The sequence below is a fragment of the Passer montanus genome, unplaced genomic scaffold, assembly GCF_014805655.1.
Source record: "Passer montanus isolate IOZ18808 unplaced genomic scaffold, ASM1480565v1 scaffold26, whole genome shotgun sequence".
Classification (NCBI taxonomy): Eukaryota; Metazoa; Chordata; class Aves; order Passeriformes; family Passeridae; genus Passer; species Passer montanus.
Window position 1 is genome coordinate 9,929,755 of NW_024367261.1, and position 27,143 is coordinate 9,956,897.

At 41.3% G+C, this 27,143-nt stretch overlaps 2 protein-coding genes across 16 annotated transcripts; one reads left to right on the top strand and one right to left on the bottom strand.

Annotated features, from left to right (window-relative positions):
- Positions 1-1,046: 1,046 nt before the first annotated feature.
- TXNL4A (thioredoxin like 4A) lies at positions 1,047-9,559 on the bottom strand. Of its 2 annotated transcripts, none has more exons than XM_039712190.1 (4): positions 9,442-9,559; positions 9,151-9,324; positions 2,296-2,399; positions 1,047-1,610 (listed from the first exon to the last, which is right to left on the bottom strand). In XM_039712190.1, exons 2-4 carry the CDS (start codon positions 9,301-9,303, stop codon positions 1,439-1,441), a joined length of 429 nt encoding a protein of 142 aa, XP_039568124.1. In that variant the 5' UTR covers positions 9,304-9,324; positions 9,442-9,559; the 3' UTR covers positions 1,047-1,438. The 2 variants fall into 2 exon arrangements, with proteins under 2 accessions (XP_039568124.1, XP_039568125.1); XM_039712191.1 differs by lacking the exon at positions 9,442-9,559 and adding an exon at positions 7,766-7,843 and having other exon boundaries at positions 9,151-9,289.
- On the top strand, positions 9,538-27,135 carry LOC120503567 (probable 2-ketogluconate reductase). 14 transcript variants are annotated; one of them, XM_039712176.1, is made up of 11 exons: positions 9,538-9,628; positions 10,861-10,945; positions 11,239-11,474; positions 13,535-13,919; positions 15,152-15,323; positions 16,123-16,301; positions 17,019-17,115; positions 17,499-20,378; positions 20,564-20,596; positions 20,890-20,948; positions 24,589-24,711. In XM_039712176.1, exons 3-8 carry the CDS (start codon positions 11,286-11,288, stop codon positions 17,653-17,655), a joined length of 1,179 nt encoding a protein of 392 aa, XP_039568110.1. In that variant the 5' UTR covers positions 9,538-9,628; positions 10,861-10,945; positions 11,239-11,285; the 3' UTR covers positions 17,656-20,378; positions 20,564-20,596; positions 20,890-20,948; positions 24,589-24,711. The 14 variants fall into 14 exon arrangements, with proteins under 14 accessions (XP_039568110.1, XP_039568117.1, XP_039568106.1 ...); XM_039712172.1 differs by having other exon boundaries at positions 9,556-9,693; XM_039712178.1 differs by having other exon boundaries at positions 9,556-9,693; positions 16,126-16,301.
- The last annotated feature ends 8 nt before the right edge of the window (positions 27,136-27,143 follow it).

Below are 27,143 nucleotides of genomic sequence, written 5' to 3' on the forward strand. Positions count from 1 at the left end.
AAGGTGTTGCACACCAGGGTTACTCAACACAAGCTGAAACACGTGGAAAATTCCAGCTAGATGCAAGGAACACCTTTTTCAACTATGAAGGTGCTCAAACAGCAGAACAGGCTTTCCAGAAAGGCTGAAGAATCTCCATCCTTAGAGAACATGGAATCATCAGGGTGAGAAAACATTTTGAAGATCATCTAGTCCAATCAAGATACTCATCACTGGATACGATCCTGGGCAACCTGACCATGTGGAACCTACTATGACTGGGAGGCTGACATTCCCTTCCAACATAAATTATTCCAAAATTAATAACCACTCTAAACCAGATTAACTTCAGCAGAAATTGAGACCCTTTTGCTTTACTTTCTTCACACTTTCTAAATCCTCTACAACACACTTGGTAGCAGTAGAAGTAAATTCTTTGTCTTGTAACAAATGGGACTTCTTCTTTCTGGAGAAAGGAGCTAGCCTGGTTTGGTTTTAATTAATCCTGTAAATGTGCATGTATCAGTTTAAAAAAATAAACAAGCCCCCACACAATATCAACTCCATTACCATAAAAGTTGTCAGAAATGCAAATGGAAATTTCAAAAGCTATGCCACAGTGGAATCCAATCCAAGTCTCCCAAGTACATGTGCATTTTGGTATACTATTAGGCAAACTGGAGGTCAAGTGACAGCACAGCTTTTGGTTTCCTCAGCTGCTGTCTGCAGCCAGCTCCAGAAGTGCAATTATGCTTTGGCACCACACAATTCACCAAGCGCTTCAAAGTGAGTGCCCAGCCACCATGGAAAAGGAGTCTGGCACCACAAGTCCATTAGGCTGACGAGGGTGTGGTGGTGAGCAAAGTCACAGGAGATGTTTTCTCTGAGTTTTGCTAAATACTAATAAATGCACTTTGTTTTATTCACATTTTTAGTGGATATAGGGGACTAATATGATATGCAAGGAAATCCCAACAGAAGTCATCTTCAACATTACGGACTTGCACCCAATGCACCCATTTGTACTCATGGTCAAATTTCCTTAGCTGAAAAAAATTAAGGTGAAATAAGTGGAACTCATTTTATTCTTTAAAAAAACTGTAAGTTTTCCCAGATATTTGTGTAATAAAAGCAAATGAAACAATTTAAAATGCTTTTCTGCAAACAGGCTTTTTGTGTACAAAAATATGTAATACCAAAAGGACAACAAAGGAGAGTCTTTAAAAAAGAAAACCCCACAATTCAGCTACTGTATTACTGCAGTAATATTCAAGACAGTTCCAGCTTTAAGTTTTCTGCTTCTCAAACAGAATTCAAATCTTTTAAATAATTCAAATTATGCTCAATATTCTAGGACTTGTAGGTTGTTTTTTCCTTTAATATACATATATGTACACACATACACAGAAATAAATTTAACTGGACATAGGATTATGAAAAAAGGCAGCCCAAAGAAACATCAATATCTGTATTTCGTGGAATAATCTTTCGGTGATACCACCAAACCTCGACCTTTGCGGGCTCCTCTATAAACAGTTTCTATAATGTCAATCATCTCCTGCTTATCTTCCATTGCCCAGTTGATCTTGTTGTTATTACCTGTACCTAAATCAATCATGATGTGTTTGTTCCTTTAAAGAGGGAGAACAAAAAACCAGGTTAATATGGTATTATAATTCAGAAAGAAATCTTATACCCCATCCCAAATGCTTTGTAGGATCAAAGGAAGCCCTTATAACATAAAGAGGCTTGCAAAACAAGCATTACTCCTCTCACTTAAACTGACATTTTACTGCCAATTTTTAAAGCAAGAATAAGGACTCCAAACATGCCCCCAAAATGGTTACTCAAGTGCAATTATCCTTCAGCATATTCCTTACTGTTTGTATTTCTTTTCCACAACTGTCTATCTCCAGAAAGACTTCCACGCTTGTCAGTAGAACTTTTTATCTCATCAATGTAGAAAACTTAACTCCAAAAAAACCTTATTACTTTTGATTTATCTTGAAAACAAGTTTGACAAGTTTGACTGATATGTTACTACAGTATTCTCAACAGGAAGTTTGAGATTTAAAACTAAGAAAAATTGATAATAAACCCAGTTTTCACTATCACTAATTTGTATTCTATTATCAAACACTGTTACCAGGCTAATTGGAAAACAAGCCATTTTCATATAAAATCAGTTTACTCTTCTGTAGAGCAATGTAAATATAGACATCAGTGTGCTATTATGCATTCAGAAATTATCTGCTGAGACACTGTATTTGACAAACAGAAAGTTTAAATGAGTTATATTCCAGAACCATCACATACCTGAAGAAAAACATGACAGTACAGGGATCATACAACTCATACATCTTGTTGAAGTCTGGTACTTCAGTGATATCCACAAGATAAATAACAGCAAAGTTTTTAACCTAAACAGAAGAAAACAGGAAATACAAAAGCAATATATATTACCAATTAAAATACATAAGCTTTCATTATTGCAACATCTATTTTCCAAATTATTAAGTCATAAAATCAGAATAAACAGCCTTGCTTTTATTGATAATCACAACAACCAATTAATATGGAAGATACTTTTTAATATAGCTAAGAAGCTCATTTCACATCCAGTGTCAACTGGAAAGATACTATGCTAAATAAACATCCAGAGAAACAAATGCCCTTTATATAGAACTGAGAACTCACAGTGACATGCACAGCTCTAAACAAGCAGAATAGTTGCTTTGTGCAAGCCAGGCTGACACATTTTGCCTCTGTCATCAGCTGCTTATAGACTTCAGAAAACTAATGATCTACAATGCCCTGGTGCCTGCCTCCAAGCATTTTTCCCCCTCTAAAACACCCAATTTGTCTAAAATTGGAAACTTATAATTTAATTTAAAAACTAAAAGGTGCAAAGCTTTTGAGAGGTGCAAAGCTAGAACTTGAAAGTGTAATTGCTAGAGAAATAAGACCTTGGTGAGAAGCTAATGTCTGGACAATTCTGGTAAAACTGGCTTTCATTTTGCAGAGTTACTCAGATGCAAAAGAATCCCTCCCCTCTAGTGTCACAGTCAATGCCTTCATTCCTGCAAGAAAACCACGTCACATTTTTGTTTCCTAGATGTAGCATACTTGTTATTAAGTGGAATTCGGGGAAATTTGGTTTCTCAACTCAGCTCATAAGTGCACACTAGAAATTAACACACCCACACACATTACATTCTAAGTCAGAAGTCACCCAAACTGCACAAACATTTAACTTTAAGGTATATTATCAAATCTTTTGCACTACACCAGGAGTGCACAATTGTGCCTCCCCATCCTCAGTTACCTGCTAACACAATTTTGGTCCCTCCCATTTGACTGCCCAGCATTACCAGCCTGAGGTAAACACACATGTTCTAAAATCCATGACAAACGCGCTGTTCGTGACAGTACCTCCCACTTGTTAATTCTGCTATCAAAAGTCTGGAAATGCTATGATGAGTATAATATCTGCTTGATGGAACAATATTTTATTTTAGTTCACGGAGCAGGATTAGTTTTTATGAGAAAAATATGACATATTGTGTAGCTTGTACATAGGCATCCTAGCAGGCACTTTACTGAGAAAGATGAAGATGTTTATTTACAAAAAAAACTCAGAAGCGCAGAGTAAATAAATGTTTATGGACTTCTGCTTCAATACAGTTTCAAAACTATAAAAAATAATCACACTTCAAGAATGTAAGTAAGCATTACTAGCAAAGAAAATAAAATCTCTTCTAGAGCGAAGCAGCATTTAAAGTTTTTACTGTGCTTTTATGGAGCCAGTTATAGTCCTAGGTTCAGTCAACATTCCAATGAAAACATCCCATTTAAGCTATGTTCTAAATCAGCCAGGAGGTAAAGCCTTGTAAACTAAAACAGCCATAATATCAAACCCTCTGAAGGGATCCTTCACACCCATTTCAATTTTACATTAAAGACTTCTAAGAACCTTAATGGGATGTTCAGAGGCAGCACAATTTAGCTGAGAAGTGACTGAAGCTAGTCCCTGGTGAGCCCTGGTGGCAGGCAAAAGGCAGTTGTGGGGGTTTAGGTCCTTTTTTGAGAAAACAAAACACCAGAGGAGCCGTTTTCATTTTATCCTATCATTACTTCTTCCACCCTGCTGGTATTTTTAGCATTAGCAGCACACCTTCACCATGTGGGGAAATTTCTATAACACACTCAGCACTTTTGATAGAGCACACCATCTCTCAACAATTACTTAATCTGGAGCTTGCAAAATTATTTTAAGGTAAACCTAGCATTAATAAAACACTCTTAGGACCTGTTTTGTTTGGTGAAAGATTAGTCCAAGGAGATTTACATGTATGCAGAATACTGCTCCATAAGCACTCCTGAACCAAAATTTTACTTCCAAGAACTCTGTACTCCAGATAGTACTGGAACAAAAAAAAACTTTTAAAGTCAGTTTAACATTATATGCATTTAATTTAGTTAAGTTGTTGCAGAACCAGAAATGCTTGTCACTATCAGTGATCATCAACAGCCTAGGATTTCATACAAGAGAAACAGACTATAACTCTTAATTTGTTATATAAATCTTACTAAAAAGGACTGGATCACTCAAATCACCTTAGCAGAGCACATGTGCAAGTGATCACCAGGATCCAAACCTCCAAGACATTAATTAAATCTTCCTTCTCTCTGACCTACTTTCACAGAAGTGGAACTGACAACAGTCACCTGCTGAAAAGCTCATATTTAGTCTGAAAAAGACCTTAAAGCTGGACTCAAATTTTAATTCAAAACTTTAAAAGCTGTTCTATTTTTTCCCCCTCACTTTCCTCATTTCAAATTTGGCAAGATCACCACTCCAAAACAAGTTAGCTTACGAGCACATTGAATGAGGGTGTGCTCCATTGAGTTTGGACACCAACTGCCAGGGATAGCAGCAGGAAATAGGAATTCAGGCCTAAGGAGGGATGAGATAAACACATGGAGAGGCTGATGCAAGAGAACTGCAGTGGCCTACATAATGTTTAGGGGCCGGGCAATTTAATGTGCCAGGGTGGGCAAGCTTGTCACCAAGAGACATTTCATTTCAACATGAGAAAAGCCTTGTAGAGACTCAGATGTCTCTTTTTTCACATTATTGACCAGTTTTAGAGCCTGAAGAAGCAGTTCCTGTCTCAGACACAATACTGGAGCCAAGACAGCAGTACAGAGCAGCATCTGAGCCAGCTTCGCACACAGCCAGCTCTAATTCACAAAAAAGCTTTGATTTAAGCAAAAGCAGTGGAAGTATTTATGCACTCAGACTGCTGTGGATGTGCCCAGTTTCTGGAGACAAACCAAAGGTTGACCTCTTCCTGCTGGGATGTGAATCCATTGCTCAGACAGAGCTGTCAGCTGAAAACCTACATCCCTGTAAAAAACCAGCTTTGCTACCCTGTCAAGGCAGTGGTTGCTAACAAGTTTTCTATCTGATCTGTGAGTTGTAACTGAGAATAGAATATGGACACCTCAGTACAAGAATAAAATACAACTCTAAACATGCAAATCCAACTAAATACAAGCAGTTGCAGTAGTTACAAGGGAGACTACACTGAATTTGTTAATATAGACCAAAATTTTACTGTAGAAACAATATGAAAAAAACTTGTAGTATTTTAGAAGTTGAACACATAACACAAGTTTACTCTGAAAGTGCTTAACCTCATAACATACACTAAATACAGTAAATTTGTTGCAGTAAGTCAACTGCTTTCTGAAGAAAAAAATCAAAATTCTAGTGAGACACCTCCTTCTGGACAGCACCTCACTTGTGCTGGAACTGAAGATAAAAGCATTTCCAGAGACAGATATTAACTATTTCTGACACTCCTGACTTCCCTTATCTGTCTTTCAATTCAAAACTTTCTCTGCCTTACCAGGCTGTTGGAGCTGCTGTTCCATGGGGACAGGGTAGAGTAGGAAACCTAAGTTAAACAGCAGCATGGATTCAAAATTGTGTGACTTTTTTTCACAGGTTGGGCTTCAGTTTTGCTGGTTTTGCCCGTTCTCCCCAATGATGGTAGCTTCATAGATCAGTCTAATCAATCCACATGGCTGAAGATGCACGTAGAAAACCCAGAAGTACATTACTGCCTGGCCACTGTTCTGGGCTGTTTTCATACTTCACAGAATTGTCTCTGCCTGAGGACTGATGAAATCTTTACACGGAATGGCTCAAGACTATAAAGCAGAGGAATCTATAGGACTTGTACCATCAGACAAAGATTCTGTATCCTGTCTTCATGAAGATCGCACACTTTGCTAGTAAATGGGAAACACAGATGTAAGAAAAATCATATGCCATGGGATTCATTTGTCCTCTGAAGCTCTCCTCCCTGACTTCCTTCATTAACAATATCCTTCTAAAAATAAATAAATTCATTCCTACAACATGAGATTAACACTATGATTAATGCCTAGGATAACTGACAAATATCCTGAAGTTTCTTGGAATTTCTGTCAGAGGTAAGTAACGCTCTTGTTTTTTTATTGCTAAGATTTCAACTGCCTTTGAAAAGCAAATCTTACAGCCCAAATATCTAAGGAAATGTGAAACAAGATCCAAGATTCCACCTTCTCATCTTTCTAACCAGTTTCTAGACAGTGTTTTTTTCTGTTTAGAAGAACAGAACACTACGGTCAAGAAACACGCAGGAACTGAGACTAGCATTTGCAACCAAATTACTTGAATTTGAGGTGGCTGGCAGACTTGCATTACTGAACTGAACACAGCAAGTACAAACTTGAAAGTCTGTACTGGTGATATTTATTTGAACTTTTTTCTTGCTAATTATGCTGTAAATTTAGGTGATAAATTTCTAGGGGGAAAGAGAAAGATATTGTACTGCCAAGAGCAGCGCTTACAGCTAATAATTTTGAAAAAGACAGACATCAGTAAATGCACTAACTTTGCTCACCTTTTAATTACAAACACCAGTAGCTAAAATACCTATATGCATTTTTCATAGCTACCTCTTTCTATGCTCCACCTTCTTCTCCTCTCTCACTTTTCATGTAACTTTAGCAGAAACGCAAAGGCATAACTAATGTCTAAGGAAAAACCACAGCTATTCACACTTCTGATTATGGTTAAATAAATATACAACATTTGAAGAATCCTTCCTAAACCCAAACTGATCCAATTCAACAGTTACCTGATTTACACTATTCAGTCATAGATAAATAATTTCTTAAACAAGGTGTATTAATTTAGCAAACCAATCCCTGTATTTTAGGGGACAGGTTTTTACGAGTTCCCTTTAAAGAAAAGAAAAAAGTGTATTTTTAGAAAAGGTCTTTAAGACAAAATTTGTGACTCAATTCTTGCTTCAATCAATGTTTGATTGAAACCCTGACAAAGCAAAAAAAAAATCTATCAACTTACAATTATGATTTGTTTTGACATTCAGTGAAACCTTGCTTTTTTTCATATAACACTAGGGAAAAAAATCCAGTCAGATGCAAGTGGAGTACATTTCAGTGAAAATAAGATACTTTCTACTTTCATATAGCATTCTAGTTTCTTTTTCCACAAAAACTGAAAAGAAAACCCTGTTATCCTATCATAAAAAACAGACAAATATTACTGCTACCCAAAACCATGCTGCAGTCTAAAAGAATATTGCACCAGGGTAACAAATATAAAATACGGCCACGTTGTCTTCAAACGTGGCCTGCAATTATAGCACGTTAACATTCTGTATTATTCTCCAGAATAAACACCTGTACAATTGGAACTTTTACTCACTCTTTAAAACAGCAGAGATCCAAACATGGCTTGTAAGCAAGAGGATGAGGTAGGATCTCCCCCTTTAATTTGCCATTTCTGCAGAGGGAGATTTTTAAATAAGAAGTTACTTTGTTCTTTCTTCCCCCAGTCACCCCTAGCTGCCAGCAGGTCTGCCAAATTGCCAAGCATCCTGCCACAAGTCCATTCTAACAGTATCTGAGCATAACACTCCCACCAGGCTGAATACAAAACAAGAGGATTAAAACATATCACAACTGTTTACTGCATTCTAATACATCTTAACCCCTGGCTGTGGGTATAGATCTTCAGTAGCGGGGATTTTCAAGACAAAAGTTATTTTTTAAAATTTCAGAAGGCAAAGTAAACCACAAAAACAACTCCATGTCAATCTATGCAGCATCCACAGAACTTTCTATAAAGGCAGTGAAGTTCTGGATGCCCCATCCCTGGCAGTGTTCAAGGCCAGGTTGGATGGGGCCCTGAGCAACCTGGTCAGGAGAGCTGGAATGAGATGATCTTTATGGTCCCTTCCAACCCAAACCATTCTACGATTTCTATGATAGCTTTTCCTACCCAGGTTTTCCTACCTAGGCACCTTTTCCTACCCAAGTTACCGTTTCTGATTCAGATATTTCTGCTTCTTTCTTCACGTGGTTGAGTTAAAGAGCTGTCAATATTCTACATCTATCGTGTCGCAAAGCCTTTAGCAAATATATGAAAGGCAAATTGTAGCTGATTGTGTATTCTAACAGTGTAATTTTTCCTATCTATGTATCTTTCTTAAGTAAGTGTTTGCAATCATTCAGTTTCCATCTGAAAACAGCTGTGGAGTTTGCCTCTTAAAACTTAATTCAGTCCATGCAACTCAGCAGAAGGCTACTAGTGTCCACAGATAACACCCCTGACAGATTAATATCACTGATACATTAATCAGAATTATATGAGTGACAGATTAATCAACACCATCCCGCACATTTTAGCGCCTCACCATTTTTAAGAGCCAAAATGAAAGTAACTTTTCAAGTTATTCAGATGGAAACCCGAAGGTACCACACATTTCCACTGTAAAGTGGGTGTCCTGCGTTACCTGGAGCCGCAGCAGCCCTACACCGAGCAATTTCCGCCTGAATGCCGATGCTCACTCAGTCATGGGTTATTAACAGGCAGCACCCTTGGTTTCCGAACATCTGCGATACTCTTTGCACCCCCCAGAACACATCAGAGCAGTCTTTAGGAGACACTCATGAAAGTGAAACCGCACAGCTTTCCCGCTGCCTCCTAAAGCTGCGATACCTGTGCAGAACCCCAGTTATAAGCTGCAACAGGCTCCAAGCAAGCCTGGGGAACACCGAGCTCAGAAGGAGCAGAAAGCTCCCGTTTACCTTCTCGGCGATGCTGTACAGGACCTCATCCATCTTCATGCACGTGGGGTCCCAGTCGTGCCCGAAGCGGATGACCACGACCCGGTCCTCCTCCGACAGGATGGCCTGGTCCACCTGCCACCCATTGTGCAAGTGCGGCAGCATGTACGACATCCTGGCGGCCGGCCGGGGAGCCTGCAGAACGACAGGGATGCCCATGGAGCTAACAGCCCGACCCCTCCCCGGGCCCCGAGCGCCAGCACCGAGCCACCCCCGGCCCGCCCATCCCGGCGCGGCCCGTCCCCAGCGCACCCCGCGGGCGTCCTTCCCTCGGAGACACGGAGCGGCGGCAGCGCCGGCACGGCGGGAAGCGGAAGGGCGGGCACCGCAACGAGCGCTTCCGGCACGGCCCGCACAGCCGCCTTCCCGGCGGGAGGAGTGCCCGCTGCCGGACGGGCGCGCTCGGGCTGGTCGGGGACGCCCGCGTCCCCCCTCGCAGGTGGGATGTGGAGCCGTGCCGTGGGGATCGGTGATGCCGGCTAGCACGGGGAGGATGAAACAGAGGTGATCAGAGCCGAGATCTCCTACTCTCTGCTGCTGACCGCTCTGATGTCATTGCATTCCCTGAAACCTCCGTGGGATTTGATCGTGAGATATGGTCGGAGAAGCTGTGGATGCCCCATTCCTGGGGGAGTTCAAGGCCAGGTTGGACGGGCTCTGAGCAACCTGGTGTAGCGAAAGGTGCCCATGGCAGAGGGCTGGGTCCAGATGCTTCTTTAAGGTCCCTTCCAGCCCAGCAATTCTGTGGTTCTGTGCTATTGCATCTCCTGGCTGTGGGAGGTTTTCTCAGCGTATTCCCCCACAGCAATGACAATTGTCATGCCCCCGGCCCCGGCCGCTGCACTGCCCAGCCGCTCCCAGACTCGCGCTGGGGTTCCATGAGCTCTCCCACGGCTCCGGTGACCAAAGTGCCACCACGGGAGCACTCTGGGAAAACGTTCCAGTGCAAGTAGTCAGCAGCAAAACCAGCACATTCCAGCCCTGGGTTCCAGAATCGAGCTGGCCATTGGCATAGGCCATCCCAGACCAATCTGTTTCCTTCATTCCACAGCAGACACTCATTTGAAAGGTTAGCTTGTGGCAGGCAGGGACAAAAGCATAGTTTCCAGTATAACAATTCCCCACAAGCTGCAGCCTGGCTGTGGGGAACAATGTAAATTGGTGGCAAATAACTTTGTCCCATAATTGCTGACCTCTCCAAAAACTATCCGGGTCCTCGTCTTGCTTTATCGCCTTTTTAGGATGTCCGGGGAGGGAAGAAGGAGAGGGAGAGGGAAAGGAGAGGCAGCCCGGCCTGGCTGCGGACAAGGGCAGAGGCAGCGGGGCGTGATCCCCGTGCCGGAGCTTCCCTGGAAGCCGCCAGCCGCGGAGCCGGCGGTGCCCGGGCAGGGCAGGGTTAAGCGAGCGGGGCTGGGCAGGAGCGGATGTGCCCGGCTCCGAGCGGGAGCCGTGAGCTCCCGGCTCTTCCAGCTGCCGCGGGATCGAGTTGTGAAAGGCGGTCGTCAGAGAAAAACCGGCCCTGGTTAGTGCTTTGGTTGTGCTCAGGTATAATTAGTCTTCTTTGGAGAAGTTAGTGGGAGGAATTGATGCTGGATAACGCAGGCTGTTAACTTTAACTGAAAACTGGGCTAGGAAAAATTACGTCGCTTATTTTGCTATGATTTGTTTAAGTCTAAGGTGATACAGCAGTCCCAGATAACAAATCTGCGAGTGAGTGAAGCTCCGCAAGAGGAGTGAGTCAAGCTCTACAGTTGAAGTAAGTCAATTTCAATTAGCACTGAAGTTAATACTTAAACATATTTGCCCCGTTGTCTCAATTTAATCTCGTTTTTTCAAAGTTTTCTCTGCAATGCTAGGACCAGAACTTAGTGCACTTACCTTATATCAATGATTTACTGTGCTTTTGACTGTTTACCTACATGGAAGCAGATAGTCTTATGTAAATACAAAAGGAGAAGAGACAACTTTAAAAAAGAAAAAGAAAAAAAGGAACTTAGTGATACTGCAGATGGTAATAGTCCAAAACCAAAATTGTCGTATCCTTGACAGGTGTTACATTTAGCACACTGGACAAGACATCTGATAACTGAATAATTATGTTCAGGAGCAAAGCATCGAGTCTGTCAAAACTGATTCCCTCGATGTTTGGCCAGTCACAGTTGGCTTACAAGTTTATTCATCCAGTTATTGCTTCTCATGGACATCACTGTCACAGAAGTGTGATTTACAAACAGAGGTACAGGACTCTCCGACTTAGAAGACGAACAATAAGCACTAGGACCAAGGTTGGTATCTGGAGAGCCCCCTTCCTTCTGTGAGGTTCCTTTAAGTGTTTTTAGATTCCTGCTATCAGTGTGATTTTTTAAGATTGTACCTGGGGCAAACAGAACACCAGGTGCTGGACCAGTGCTGCAGGCAGTGAATGGGTCACAGGTCCATCAAACACAGCTGGAATGGTGGCAGGCTCAGCATGCCCACACTCACTGAAAGATCCATCAACATGCCACTAGCGTGCTTCTAGTGCACCAGCTGTTTTGTTTATAGCTAGAGGCTTCCTCATGGGTCACCCTTCTGCTTCTGAAGTGTAGAAAGTGCTTCCAAGGTGAAAGCAAGTCTGGTTCTGCCCATCATGTGTGGTGTATTGTAATAGGGTAGGAGGTGGTGATGAAAGCAAATGGAGTAATACAGTGCTGCCTCACTGGCATCTGCCAGTCACTTGATCATGTCTGGTGCCCAGTTTTAACAGCAAAAGCTTTAGCTGCCCTCCAGGATTACCAGATTCTGATCATTCATGAAGCTGGACAATGCCATCACAATATGACATCAACTCCTCTTTTATTCTATGTATCATTTACTCTGCAGCACAAATCTAGTTTATCCTAGTAATGTTGTGTGATACTCTTAAGAAATGCAGACTACACCTGGGGAAATTTGCACAGTTTTGACGACTACATGTGGTTAACAACTTCAGCTGGCAAAAAAAAAGATGAGATGTATATAAAAACATGGTCTTCCTTTGCAATTTAGTTACACTGTTCACCTCATTGCTTTGTTTGCTGCAGCTGAGGACCAGATAGTATTATCAGAGACATTGTGGTGAACTGCAGACCTGTCCTAGCATGGAGGCCCCTTCAAGCCCATGTACAGCAGCAGACTGAAACTGCAGCAGAAATGCACATCAAGGCCAGGCTAAAACAGCAGTACTGGTGCCGAGATTGTAACCATTTAATAGATGTGGTTGGGATAAGTCTGAGTTTGCTCAGGACAAGGGTAAATATGGTTGACAAAAACTTCCAACCTACATTGACACCTTTTTGTCCCAGGCTTGAGTTCTGATTACTCACAGAAGGCTTTTGTGAGAGGAGTGAAGCAGCAGGACACAGCTGACCAGCATCGTGTGCCCAGAATAAATCAGCATAGTGCTGTGGAAATTTGTTCTGATTCGGGTAGCAAAACATCAGGTTTCCTGGACACAAGTCTAGGAGATAGAATGAGATGGAGATCAAATGTTAGTAGAGCGCAGCAAAAAGAATTGTAGGAAATTAGGCACAGCTGTTGTTAAGATATGCAGGAAATCTTCAACTACCACTTTTGCCAATAGGAATTCTAATTAGATGTTTGGTTGTGTGTGAAGCCCCTATCTTATTGCAGAGTGCATTTGCCAGAGTACTGTAGAGAGGACTGGGCTCAAAACTCTCAGGGCAGAGGAAAGTTCTAGAATGAAGGACTGTGTTATCAGTGGTATTTCCTCTAGTGCTCTTCCTCAATGGTTCAGCACATAGGTGTGCTAAATTTTGCATGAGGTAAATTCAGGTACAGATCTGGATATTTAAGACACTGAAGGCAAGCAGTCCAACAGCTGTCCAAGGGTGGCCCTTCATTGTGCAAATTTATTAGACATAAACCATCCTTAACAGATGTTTGTCAGACCCACCTGGGCCTCATTGCCTGTAGCTTCACCAACCATAGCCAACAGGCAAGAAACTGAGTAAATTTCTAGCAGCCTCTGTTTCATAGCACTGCTTATAGAAAGTCATTGGTGAATAAGCTACCAGAAAAGCTACTAGTTTTGTATTAAATCAATATTGATTCAGGAGTAAAATGAAACTCTTTGAGAAGAACAGCTTGTAGGACTGGATTTGGATGTAAGTGTGTGGATGTTCCTCGGTGTTACGGTCTAAATCAGCACTTGGTAAAAGTACTTGGAAGTTGTCTGACATACCACGCTAGATCCGTTTCCTGATCTACACATGTTAATTTAAATGATAACTTTTAAAAGAACATCACTGCTCTTTCAGGGTGTTCTCCTAAACAAAGGAGTATTTCTTCTATTCCTCTGTTGCAGGTCATGTCAGAAGGAGAGTTGCCTGCTGTTTTGATCCTGGATATAGGAGGAACTCATGGCGTGCTAGAAGACCTCGCAGAACTTTTGAAGAAACACTTTCACCTTATCACCATGAAGGAATTTCTTGGAAACAAAGAAGAAATGAGGAAAAAAATCCAATCTGTTTTTGTGTTTGAGTGCAGGCCAACTATTGACCGCGAGCTTCTAGAAAGTCTGCCTAATTTAAAGATAATTGCAAACTCTGGGGTTGGAGTGGATCACTTAGACTTGAAAATGATCTCAAGCTTTGGTGTAAAAGTGACCAACACCCCACATGCTGTGGCAGACCCAACAGCAGACATAGGAATGGCCTTGATGCTGGCCTCTGCTAGAAGACTAGTGGAAGGTAATGTTTTCCATTTTCTTGGTCCTAGCTACTTCTTTAGCATACCTCGCTTTTGCTGTGGTAGAGATGATCTTTCTGAATCAATATTTGGGATGCTTTTACGAGGAAAAATTTTCAGAGGCCTTAACTTTCAGAAACATCTACTTATGTCTCACTTCTTTTTAGGGCAACAATGACAAGAGTAAGGCTTTTGTCTAAATTATGTGCTTGAAAGTCTTGTGATATCCTGTTTGGAATAACATCAGGGGCTTAATTCTTCTCTGGCTGTTCAGTGGTTGGGTTGTTTACAGCTGTGAAAACTGAGTACAGAGTGCATCCAAACTGAATGTCACCACTTTCCATTTCCCCTCGAAAGAAGCATTAGAAGCTACAGGAAGATACAAAGCATTAGTGGCCACATCTCCAACTCCAGAGTAATAATTACTATAAATTCTTCTTTTTCCTACCTCTGTGATGAGTTTGTCAAAATCAGTAGGTTGTATTTCCTGAAGAGCATCAGCATTGTTTTTGAAATAGATGATAATCTTTTTGACCAAGCTGTTACAAGTTGTACCACCAGCATTAGTTTGTGTCCCTAAAAGCAGGTTCTTTCCCCGCCCGCTTGCTATGCAATGCCTTTCTGGGGAAGGAAGGTGTCAGTAGAGACTTTCACAAGAAGCCACCTCTGTGTTCAGGGACTCATGGTCTTGTCACTGCTGCTCACATCCCTGAGCATGAAATAACATCTCTTTCCCAGTGATGTTTTCTCACTATTGCATCTTTTTGGACTTCAAGTTCTTTGTATAAAAGCTGACAGAGATCCCTGGCTGAGCTGGAATTTGAAACCTTCACCCCTGTTCAAGCAGTGAGACTGGTTTGGGTTGTGATCCAGGAGAGAAATTATGAGATTTACCCCAGATAAAAAAAAAGTGAAGTCAGTGCTTGCAGAGTGGTTTCAAAGAAGCTATTTTTGAACTTCCAAGAAAACACACCAGCTGTGGAAAAGTTAATTGCCCAAGGAGAGACTCCTTCCAGCACAGTACCCAGCCAGGATCCCACTGTGTTACTGGCTTTAGGCCTAGGTGCAGGAATTGGCACCATCCAGGCCCTTATATAAACTGGTCAAAATCAACAAAGGTGTTTTGTAAGGGGTGCTCCAGAGCCCCACTGCTGTGATGGTGATAAACCTTTTCTTTCCCCCAGGCCTCCATTTATGGCTGATTTGTACCCATTCAACATGTATTTACACGCAGGCTGCCACATTGCTGTGTCTCCAGACACAAAGCATTTTGCTGTTGACTGGCTGGGAGTGGAAGTAACCAGAGCGACACTTGGGATCATTGGGATGGGCAGCATTGGATACAAAGTGGCTCAGAGAGCCAGGGCCTTCAACATGAGGATCCTGTACCATAACAGAAACCGAAGGTAAAAGTTTCTGCATTTCTGGTTTCTGCATTTGTCTAGAGGGCAGTGACGGAAACCACAGCTCTGCTCTGTCCCCAGCCTTCCTGTGCACTTGTAAGCAGTGTAACAAGCACCACTCTGCCACCACTTTCTCACTTTGGCTCCCTCCTGCTCCCTTCAGGAAGCAGTTCCCCCTGCACTTGCCCTGTCCTGCTTAGTGACTACCAGTTTGAAACAAGGACTGGTAAGCATTGGGGAGATGTTGTCCAAGCAAACCAGGTCTTGTGCCCTTGTGGTGTCCCCTGTCCTGTCCTGTCTTCAGGCTTCTGGCAGCATCCCTGCTTCTCCAACCAGTCTCCTCAGCCTAGCCAGATCACACATCACACAGGCACCAATGACAAAGGCCTTAATTTCTCATGGATCTGTAGTTCCCTTTCTTTCACGCTTCATTCCATTTCAATCACAAGTCCTAACTGCCATGTCAGACAAGGAAAAGCTCCACAGGAATTGGCATAGACACAGGAGAGAAAAGCAGGGTCTGACTGCATCCCCAGCCTTCTAACCTCATATTGCCTGCTATGTGCTGTGCTTTCACACATGCATCACTCCTCCAGTGTCTCACCACTCCTATAGCCTCTTGCTCCCTCTAGCCCACATCCTTTCTACATCCATTCTACCAACTGTGCCTATCAATGGCTTATCCTTTACATTGGTCCCAACCTCTCAGTTTCTGTGCTTTCTGGAACTCTCCTAGGGCTGACTGATTGTTAAACTCAGAAACAGTTGTGTCAGTTTGGGGATTTGTGCATTTTTCCTTCAGAAGAAAGGAGGAGGAAGAGGCTGTTGGTGCCCACTACTGTGCAAAGATGGAAGACTTGCTGCAGCAATCTGACTTTGTTATGTTGGTTGTGAACCTGACACCTGAGACTCACAAACTGATTGGGAAAAAGGAGTTGGGGCTGATGAAACCTACAGCTACTCTTATAAACATCAGCCGAGGTAGGAGGATCTGAAATCACTGTTTGTGGCTTCACACTTAAGGTCATGTTTTGTCTGATTGTGTTGATATTCCCCTCTCCGGCCTCAGTCTGTGATATCTCTCTGTTGTTTGAGTCATGAAGTAGTAGTAAGTCACACAAATGTGTGACTTACATGGATCATACGCTATTTCTTCAAAGATCCTATGGAAATTAGGAATACTCGGCAGATGGTTAGTTCTGTTTAGCCTTATTCTAGAGACAGTGGGTTTTAGTGGAAATAACTGAAAGGTTTATCATCAGCAAGGGAGAATGGAGTACAAGGGAAAACATTAAGTAACATTTGGAAAAGCAGTGTAGAAAGGAAGCCTCACATGGGATGACAGATCTGTTGGCACTGAACGAGCATATGAGAGAGATTATCAGTAAACAAAGCAGAGAGATAAAAGAGTGGAAAGTCTGCAGAGATTAAATAATTTGTCTGTTATAATACAGGAAGTGTCAAAATGAGAAAAAGACTAAAACTGCTCTCATCCCAGGAAAAACCCTATGCAGTAGACTATAATCATCCTATAATTAAAGGTTAATAAATAAAATCTTTGGTTAATAATTACTAAAAAGGCATTCTATTATCTAACAAGATAAAGATCGTTTAGTTTTTCTCACTTGACCCTGAGGATGTTCCACCCTCTTATAGGTAAATGTGTTCATTAACTCATCAGATTTAACTTTAATGCAGGTGCAGTTATTGATCAAGATGCATTGGTAGAAGCTCTCCAGAATAAGGTTATTAGGGCTGCAGCTCTGGACGTGACATACCCTGAGCCCCTGCCAAGGTAAAGAAACTTCTTTCCCAGTCTGTTAATCTGAAATGTTTTAAACTGTGTTCAAAGTGTGTTCATAATTTTGCTCTTCACGGGGAGACTCATTATGTAAGGCCAAAATCTCAGGCTATCTTGCACAATCATAAATAAACAACAAGTTATTCCCCTTTCCCACCTGTGTTGGGTCTTTGCCAGTCTGACTCATCGGCCAGGCGATGAGTAAAGTGAATGGAGAAGAAGAAGAAATGTGTAAGCAAGCATCCCATGGCTTCATGCTCGTTCTGTGCTTTGGTCTGAACGTGCTGTTGCTGAGGTTCAGTTCTTCACAACTAGCATGGGACAGCAGCAGAGTAAGTTCCTTGTGTAACACATTCTGTTCTTTCTGTTTCTTCCAGAGATCATCCTTTATTAAACCTAAATAACGTGATCATAACCCCGCACATTGGAACCGCAACAGTCCAGGCCATCCGTATGATGGCAGAAGAAGCCATAGCAAACATGCTGGCTGTTCTCAATGGCCAACCCATTCCAAGTGAAGTGTTTCCCAAATGATGAGTGCTAGATGATGCCACTAAATCTCCTGCCTACAGGAAGACACTATTTCTTACCACTTTTAAGCTGAATAAAAAAGCAGCCTGTTCCTGCACTGCTCATCATGATGCTGCAAAACTGTCAGACTTGATCTGTTCTGTTACTTACAATTTGTGAAAAACACCAATCACTTGCTAGTTGCCAAACGTTTAATAGTAATAAAATGGTTATAAAAATAGTAATACAAAGTAGAGCAATAAGAATTTGGACAATCAGAGTTAGGACAATAAAGGACAATAAAAGCAAAGAATTACCAATGTTTACTTTACTTGCATTTCAAGAGGATGTTTTCCTCTTGAAAGCATGGCTCGCTAACAAAAGATTAACTCTTAAGAGCAATAGCCTATTGCATATTCATATATCTCATACATGATGCATACATTCCTTTCCAACTAGGGATTTCTCTGGTCATTGTCAACTTTGCCCCCCTTAATCCTGTTGGCACCTTAAAGACAAGATCGTGGTGGAAGGTTTGTCTTTTCCAATAAGGGGGCAATAATTCTTCTCTTGGGGATTTAGGTGTCTTGTTGCTGTTATCTCTGTGCAAAGAATTTCTTGAGCTAGTTAGAAAAAGCACCTTACATCACATAGTTTTTATTTTAATATTATGTTATAGCATAAAACTATATTTAGCACGCTACTGAAAAGGATTAATACAGTATAACTTTTTAACCTAACACATATAATATTAATTTTATTATTTGCGAAAAGCCAGTCATAAAATATGCATTTTTCACACAATTCAAAAAAATAAAGTGAAACTAATAAAAGATATTTGTTTGAAGATTTTAACTGAGCAGTTATGCATTTTGGTATCCTCAGTCTATTTCAGTGAATAGCAGTGTTCTGTTCCCAGTTCTTGCAGCTACATAATGATAAGCAAGTGCACCTGGCAATTTGTGTAGCACTCTCCAGTCTGTTGAAGATGAATAAGCATTGATTCCCTGCAGAAATTTGGCTTTTCAGCCAGTATTCCAATATTCTATTTTTACATGAAAACACTGAAGAAATGTTCTTTAAAGTGATTGTAGGCCTAAGGTTTTCTAATTTAAGAAGAGCCCTGCTTCATCTACATGTTAAAGCAAAGCCAGTTGTTGAAAAAGTGTCATTTTTCATGAGGGTATCCTTTGAAAACGAAAGTAAATTCCAAGAGATTTAGTTCCTCCATGAAGACAAAAATTATGCTTTTATCTTGACTGGCCATGAAAGAAAGGTAGAATTACCATTGAAATCATATGGGTGAGGGTATAACCTAAAGCAAAATTAGTGATCAGTGCTGACTTGCAGCCCAGGACCAAACTTCTTACATTGTCTTTTCTGTTAACAATCAACAAATTCAGAAAATTTAATAAAATGGTTGTCACCTTAATAAATTCAAGAAGACTTTATTTTGCAACATGGTCAGGCACCCTGAAGGGATGGTAAAATGAAGTTCTAGTACAGGAAGTGTAAACAGGTCAAGAGTTAGACATGCCGCAGGAAACAGTGAAATAATACTAGCAAGGCAACAGAATTGCTACAGGATTGCTATTCCATGATCTTCAGCTCTTCCCAATGTTGCTGTAGAAAATCAAAGGTAGCTATAAATAGTCTGTCAAAAAACCCAAAGTAACTCAATTCACAGACCCTCTTGGGACCAAAACCAGATGGTCAGGGATTCTGGGGAAAAAAAAAACCAACAAAACAAACAGTTTAGAGTGATATGTCCTTCTTGGAAAACACTTGTCTAAGCATATGTTATTATGTTATTTTATTAATTTACAGTAGGCTCAGGAAAAGGCTCTGCCGTCACTGGGGTCTCTTCAGGACGGGTGACTGCAAAAATCTCTGCAACAAAGCATTAAAAAATTAACCTGATAACTCAAAGTTCATTATGAAACTGTGTAATTTATTTTCATGACATAGATTTGATAGAACATTTTTCCAAACTGAGACAGGGTACTTTTTGATTTCAGGGTAGCAAAGGAGATTTATTGCACTATTTACTACAGACTACTGATGATCTGAAACTAAGTAATTAATCAGAAGTGGTGTATTTTGAGCATGATAGCAGTAATATTGTTGCAGTGCGTGTTTTTGATTGTAATTCCGTCCTAGTAGTCAGTTTTATAAACACCCCCCCCCCCATTTTGTATTGTTATAGCATATTTTATTGTCAATGGCTTGTTCCTTCCCCCCATGTTGTTTTTTTGCCCTAGATTGTTTTGCCCTGTGTTGGTTTTGTTCTAGTTGTCCATCTCCCCAAAGACCTGCCCTTTTGTTCCCTGTTCCTCTTCCCACTGAATGTCAATCCCTCCCCAAGCCTGCCCCTTTCTCTAGAAAATTCCCTGTCAATTTTGTATCCTTCAAAACCGCACTGGTTTAAATTGTTCTCGTCCCCTGTAATCCCGTATTGGTTTAAACATTGTATTCCCTGCCTTGTGTTCCACCCCCAGTTTCTCCCAATTGGCTAAAGATTGTATCTCCCCTGGGGCCTGCCCCGTTTGTAGCTTGTGTATGGCTTTGCTGCTGTGTCCTTCTGTCCCTGGCAGCTGTCTGGGGCTGGCTCACTCTCACTGACGTGTCGGGAGCTGGTTGGACAGAAGAAATCCGGCACCACAGCATAATATGAAACCTTAGATCACGAGGGCAGACCTTGTTCAGACTGATTATGTGAATACCTCTGTGTGTGTCGGGGGGCACCTGTATGTATAAATGACAGCATATTTAAAAGACCTGCTTGCTTGTCTTGGTTTTCTTCCTTTGCGGTTTACAAGATCTCTTGACATAAATGTCATGAAACAGGACATGGCAGTGATTATTCTTTAAAATGTCTGGAAATAATAATATGTGTTTCTTCTGACACTTTGTGTCTTTCTTCTTTGTGCAGATCATGGAAGGAGGAGAACTACCTTGGCTTTTGGTAAATGAAATTGGTGGCATACGTGGGATACTGCATAACCATGTGCCATTCCTGAAGAAACATTTCCACCTCATCACCATGAAGGAATTTCTTGAAAACAGAAAGGATGTAGGCAAAAAGGTCCAAGCAATCTATTTGTGGTGGCACAAACCAGTCATCGACAAAGAGCTACTCCAGAGCCTGCCAAACTTAAAAGTGATTGCGAATTCAGGGGTGGGGATGGATCACTTGGATCTGAAGCTTATAGCTAGCTTTGGTGTGAAGATGGCTAATGCTCCACATGCTGTTTCCAGCACCACAGCAGATACTGGGATGGCTTTGCTGCTAGCATCTGCTAGAAGACTCGTGGAAGGTAACATCTCAATTGTTTTGTGGTTTCTAAAAATCATACAAGATTTGCCTGCAGAAATTTGATTTTTATTAAGGGTTACCTGTAGTGCACACGGTTACATAAAATGTGAAAATGTGAGCATGTTGGCTTGGCAAACAGAATAATCGGTATTTTAATACATTTTATGTATAATAGGTATACTTAAATTACTACATTAGGCATACATAGCATTTATTTCAAGCAGGTATAAATAGAATGTGATGGCATTACAGTGCTGTGACCAAAAGTGGGGGATGCCAAAGATCAGATGATCACTGAAGTCACAAGCTGGCAGAAGAACTTAGTCTGGGAGGCAACAATGGGGCATAACAAGGCTATACAGAATCATGGAAAATCCTGAGTTGGAAGGGACCCACAAGGCTGATAGAGGCATGGGCATATTCTTGGAGACTGAAATGTATTGGTGTAGAATTGTGGCATTTAATGGGCATTAGAGAGTAATAATAGAGGCAGCCTACTCCAGTTTTTGTTAATAGCATCCTTTCTAGTTTCATCAACAATTTTTTCTTGCTGTTCTGCCAGATAGACCTACCCTTGGCTTGGTTAGAAAGCCTCCTTGTTCAGGAAAAAATCCTTCAGATTTATCCTTTTATATTTACCTGACTTTGCCTTGCCATCTGTACCACAGGAATTCTAGAAACTCAAAGGGCATTTGCATCCCTCTAAGCTGGTTTCTGCCTCACAAAAGAGAGACAGTTTAAAAGGAAGATTAATTTCTTGTTCCCTTCTACTTAAACTATCCCTGGTGGCATTTCTGATAGCTTTGAGTTTTCTGATAGACCGAGATTTTTCCTGAGCCATTTTTTGTATCCTTTCACAATATTCTGCTTGTGTTTTAGAAAAGCTGGCAATATCAGATGACTGAAGTATCAAAAGGCTGTCACCTTGCAAGAAGTGCTGACACTGTGTATATAACTGTATTTTATGTGTTGTAGAACTATCCAGAATTGTGCAGGTTTAGCAGGTAATTACAGAAATTACTAGGTTGTGATTTTTAAAAAGTCACATTTTCTTTCCAAGGAGAGTGGCAGATGTGAAGAGGAAACCCAATATCTGGTGGTGTTCTCCACGTGACATCTTCAAACTCTGCATTGTTATTGGCAAGAATTATTTTGATTGTTGATGAGGAACAGGGCAATATTTTCATGAGTCTAAAGCAGTAATAAAATTTTTGGAGGGATTATATCAAAAGGCTTTTTGTAGTATGGGGAGAATAAATAGGAACGTCATACATACATGTAGCAGGGAGTGATGATAGGTTAGGGCATTACCTAAGACATTACAGTAAAAATCATGTGTTTGTAACCATTAGAAGTATGCTATAGTAGCACAAGTCCAGACTCTTTGCCTTGTTGGACCCCATTCATTTCTCATATTTATGTGTTTTTCTTGCAGTCCATAACATTTCAATTTCTCCTAGTATGGACTACTGTGAAGCTGATATTCTGGGAGTTAAAGTTTCTGGAGCTACTCTGGGGATCATTGGCATGGGCCGCATTGGGTATAAGATTGCTGTGAGAGCCAAAGCATTTGAAATGAACATTTTGTATCACAACAGGACACGGAGGTAAAGACATGTCTTTACCCTAATTGCAGCAGAAACTCTTCCACATAGTCAGTATTTTCTTTTCAAGGAGTTATGTCAGAAAAAATAACAAGAAATGAGGGAATAGGGCCAAGATTAAAAGAACAGAAAAGAAAAAAAAAAGAATGGTTGCCTGAAATCAGTCCTGTAAAGAGTTACTCAGTGATTAAACATTTGGAAACTTAATTTAGGTTTTATATTAGAAAATATATTTTATATTTCAGGGTTTTTTTGCAGAAAAATGGAAATCAAGCTTATGCTTTTTTATTCTTATTACATTGTACTGTAGTGACAACATAACTCTATTTGTTGTTTATTTTTTCCCCATATTTTGAAGTTTAGGAGGGATATTTTGGAAACAGTGGCTGGAAACTAGGAAGCATATACTTGGCAAAATATGACTGAGAGCTGTTCTTAAGAAAACCTCATTTCTTCTCAAACCAGTCAGAATTTTGTTTCTTCTCAAACTGGATTTCACCCTTAATTTCTAGTCCCTCCTAGCTTGTGTGTCTGGGAATCTGAACCTTGTTAGACATTCAGCACAGGTAACTCTTCAATTTAATGCGAGCAAGACCCTCATGAACAACTCGAGGGCTTTGCAATCAGGCAAGGTGCAAATAATGAACAGAACAAATATTTACTGCTATAAACTATGGCCTACCCTGAGAGAACTTTACTCCTCTGTGACTGGAGGGAGAAGCTGCAGTGCTACATGTGGCTTTCAGGGATTTTCCCCACAGGCAGACTGCTGGAGAAGGGTCACTGCTTTAGTTAGCTGTAGGCAAATCACAAGGGTGAATGAGGCCAGGAATTTTTAGCTATGCTTGGCATTCCTGTTTCTTCAGAAAAAAAAACAGCTGAGCAAACTTACATTTAAAAGAAAGTACTCCTTAAGATATTTCTGAGTTTCTTCACAAACCACAAAAAAAAAAAAACCAAGTAAAAGGCACAAATCCCTTTTTTTTATGTGTGTCATCCTCAACTCCCTATGTTGAATATTTTTCATTTTTTAAAATAATATTTATGTTAGAGTGCTGTGATGAATTATCAATGCACAGTGCAACAGGAATTAAAAGCCTAAAGTATATTTAAAGTACATTTACACTTCTGGCTTGTGTGCTGAATCAGGGTGCACTCTGCAAGTTGCAAAACTGGCTGCAGTTCCATTCTGTTCTTTTCCCACTTACTCTCTGGTCATTGACCTGAAAAAAAAAAAAAAGTGAAGTGCATTTGTTAGGAGACACATGGGTCAAAGTTAAATTGAAGTTCTTTTCTTAGTGTGATCTCTTTATTTCTAGATTAGGGAGGAGACAACTTAAAGCTCTTCTCTTGCATGTGTACAATAATCTTCTTCTCTAGAAGCATGATAAGACATGATTTCTTATCATTGCTTCTTTATTTCTCGAAGTTCAAACAGCTAAATTTACAAAAAACATGAGAAATAGCAAGTATTCTTCTTCACTGTGAAAAGTGAAAACTAAAAATCTCTCTACTCTGGTAACTTTTTCTGCTGAACACTTTACTTTATGAATGTCCTGGGGCAGCCAGGAGCGCTGCCTTGCTGATTTCACTCATAAAAAAATGACAGGCTTAGTGGGAGTGCCAACAGGATGAGGACCACTGCCATGCCCAGAGCATGCATGGATGGGTTCTGGTACATACCACTCCGCTGGTTTGAGCAGTGATTGTATCCTTTGAGGTGCACAGGGGATCCTGGAGAATGGACTGTGTGCTGCCATCTGCTTCAGTGCTCAGCCTTAGTTAACTTGCAGACTTCATAAGAAGCCCTTGGAATACTGCACTGGAGTGGCTGAGAGGGAGGCATGCAATCTATCCTGTGCTGTAGGGCTTGAAGCTCTCCAGAAGTATCTAAATACTGAGCTGAGGGTAAATTCACCTTTGTTTGCCACCTGATTTCTATATGGATGTGATAATCAGATCCTTTAGTTTGTTTGTATTCTGGTGATAACATTGAAGAAAATGTTTCCGTGACTGAAATGCTTTTTTTCCCGCTAGGAAAGTGCAAGAGGAGCAAGCTGTCGGTGCCACTTACTGCAAAAAGATAGACAGCTTGCTCCAGCAGGCAGATTTTGTGATGCTGGTGGTGAGCCTGACACCTCAGACACACAAGCTGATCGGGAAAAGAGAGCTGGAGCTGATGAAACCCACAGCTACCCTGATTAACATCAGCCGAGGTACCATCCAGATCCAGATCCATTGGCCAGCCTCACAGCGTGCTCCTGCTGTGTCCCACAGCCCGTGCTGCATCCAGCACAGCTGAGGCGCATGGCGAGGAGGATCAGGCATGGCGGAAATTCCTCCCTCTCCCCTTCCCTTCTTTTGCTCTCTGCTCTTTGCCTGCCAGGTGCACTCAGGGACACTGTCATTCCACACCAGGTGCAGTAGTTGACCAAGAGGCGCTGGTGGCCGCTCTGCAGACCGGTGTTATCAGGGCCGCGGCTTTGGATGTCACCTCCCCAGAACCACTGCCCAGGTTGCCATCTCTCCTTATTTCTCTGGAAGCATGGGGGAGCCCTGCTGAGAGCAGAGGCATCCCTGCAGCAGGCAGGAAGCTGCCCCCCCAGTCCTGGCATGAGTTTGGAGAAGAGTGCCATGAATGGGAATGGGATGCAGCCCAGACATAGGGGCTGATAACAGACCAAAGGGAAGCCCGGGAGCCAGGAAACAGCAGGAGGCAGGGAAAGCATTTACACCCAGTAATCACCCCCTGAAGCTGCAGCAGTGCTTCACTTGCAAATTGCTTTATTAGAAAGTGTAGCTTGTCAGTTTTAATGGGTGGAAGCTGCTCGAGGCCTAAAACCTGCTGCATAGGCAGGAGGAGGTGTCCTGCACAGGCTTCTTTCACAATACAAGGCTGAAGTACTGCAAACCTCTTGGGGCCAGAGACTGCTTAGCTTCTCTAAAAAGACAACCAGGATGGTGCCTTTGGGAGTTAACTGTGCTGGCTGCATTTTGGGTTGTGGGGAGTTTGGTCTCCTTTTGTCTGTGTGCAAATAACTACAGCTGAGACTATTGTGTAAGGTGAATGCATCAGGAGGGCTTAATCTTCTCTTCTAATATAGTTCAAATTGCTGCCTCATGGCAGAAGTGTGTTTCTGGAGAGAAGAGCTGCTTATGAAGTCTTCGCATGTCCTATTACAGTCCAAAATTACTTCAATGTAGGTGCTCAGGTTCTCTGGGTCTAAGTGGGACTTGTAAAGTTGTATCAATTAACTGTAAATACAGTGCAAAAGCTAAAGTAGACTCCTCTTAATTTAGATGAACAACAATAGTTAACTCTTTTTTCTTTTCTTCCAGAGATCATGCATTGTTAAAATTAAAGAACGTCATTATAACACCTCACCTCGGCATTAAAACAGACAAGGCCACCTACATGATAACAGAGGAAGCAGTTGAAAACATACTAGCAGCCCTAAATGGTCTCCCCCTACCCAGTGAAGTGCTCCCTAGCTAATGTGTAAAAGGATATTGCATATCTTTTTATTCTTCTCTTTGTCTTTTTATTCTTATCTTTCCCTTGCACATCAGCTCTAAAGATCTTTTTAAATACAAGAATGTCCATACACCTCACTAAAGCTTGGAAGGAAACAGTTGTGTTTATATAGTTTCTGTTGTCTAATACAAGTCCAAAAGGCAGATAAACCAACACCCAAAGTGGCAGTGCTATGCCTTTTCTTATGTAGTGTGACTTTATGAATAGTATGATTATTTATCTGTAAAATTTATAGCAAAGTTGCTATTAAGTGCAGCCAGGATTTTGGCTGGAGCCTTATGCATCTTTACAGAGGCTTTGTCTTGCAGATGGTTGTCACCAGTGCTGGCCAAAATACACTTAGTCCCATCACTTTTGCAGCTCCAGGAAACAAGACATTGCAGTTTTTCAGGAACAGCAAATTGGGTGTCAAGAATTTCAAGACTGCCCCAGGGGCCTCCCTGCTCTCTGAGGTACAGGTGCCCAGTACACATTTCATTGTCACATGTATAACCTTAAAAAAATAAGTTAAATTTATTCAAAAATAAAAGGCTAAGCAATAAATTACAGAGCTGAAAAACAAGGTTACTACACAATAAAAGAGAAAAGAGAATAAAATGCCTTTTCTTAGATTAATATCCTAAAACTGCAAAAAACACACAAGGCTTTTGCATATGCAAACTTTTCTCAATAAGTGAAGAAGCAAACAAAATCAGATACAGTACTTCATATCTACTTAAACAATTGTACATGTTTGGCATTTGCTTGGAGTTTTACTCCTACATCTGCAGATATTTCAAGAATCTGGGCTGATTAGTTTCAGAAGTGCTCCCTGCCAATGGGGTGCTTTAGAAGGCAAGACACATCTGCCTGTCAGTCACCGGAGTGATGAGTTGGCTTACACACAATACCTGCAATTTCATGATTACTGAAAGTTGGTGCAAAATGCAGTGGCCACATGAGAGATGATTCATTATAGTTCACTCCATTGATTCAGGTTTTTTGGAATATTTTGATGTGCAAAAATACATGATCTGCAATAAAGTGCTGATACAGAGGTCTACTGGGAATGCTGGCC

Coding starts and splice junctions, on each gene's coding strand:
- TXNL4A (XM_039712190.1), bottom strand. CDS start 9,303: ATGTCGTACATGCTGCCGCACTTGCACAATGGGTGGCAGGTGGACCAG. Junction 2,400..9,150: donor TGTACAGCATCGCCGAGAAG/GTAAACGGGAGC, acceptor TCTTCTGTTTAG/GTTAAAAACTTTGCTGTTAT. Junction 1,611..2,295: donor ACTGTCATGTTTTTCTTCAG/GTATGTGATGGT, acceptor CCCTCTTTAAAG/GAACAAACACATCATGATTG.
- LOC120503567 (XM_039712176.1), top strand. CDS start 11,286: ATGTTCAGGAGCAAAGCATCGAGTCTGTCAAAACTGATTCCCTCGATG. Junction 13,920..15,151: donor TGCTAGAAGACTAGTGGAAG/GTAATGTTTTCC, acceptor ATTTACACGCAG/GCTGCCACATTGCTGTGTCT. Junction 16,302..17,018: donor TCTTATAAACATCAGCCGAG/GTAGGAGGATCT, acceptor ACTTTAATGCAG/GTGCAGTTATTGATCAAGAT.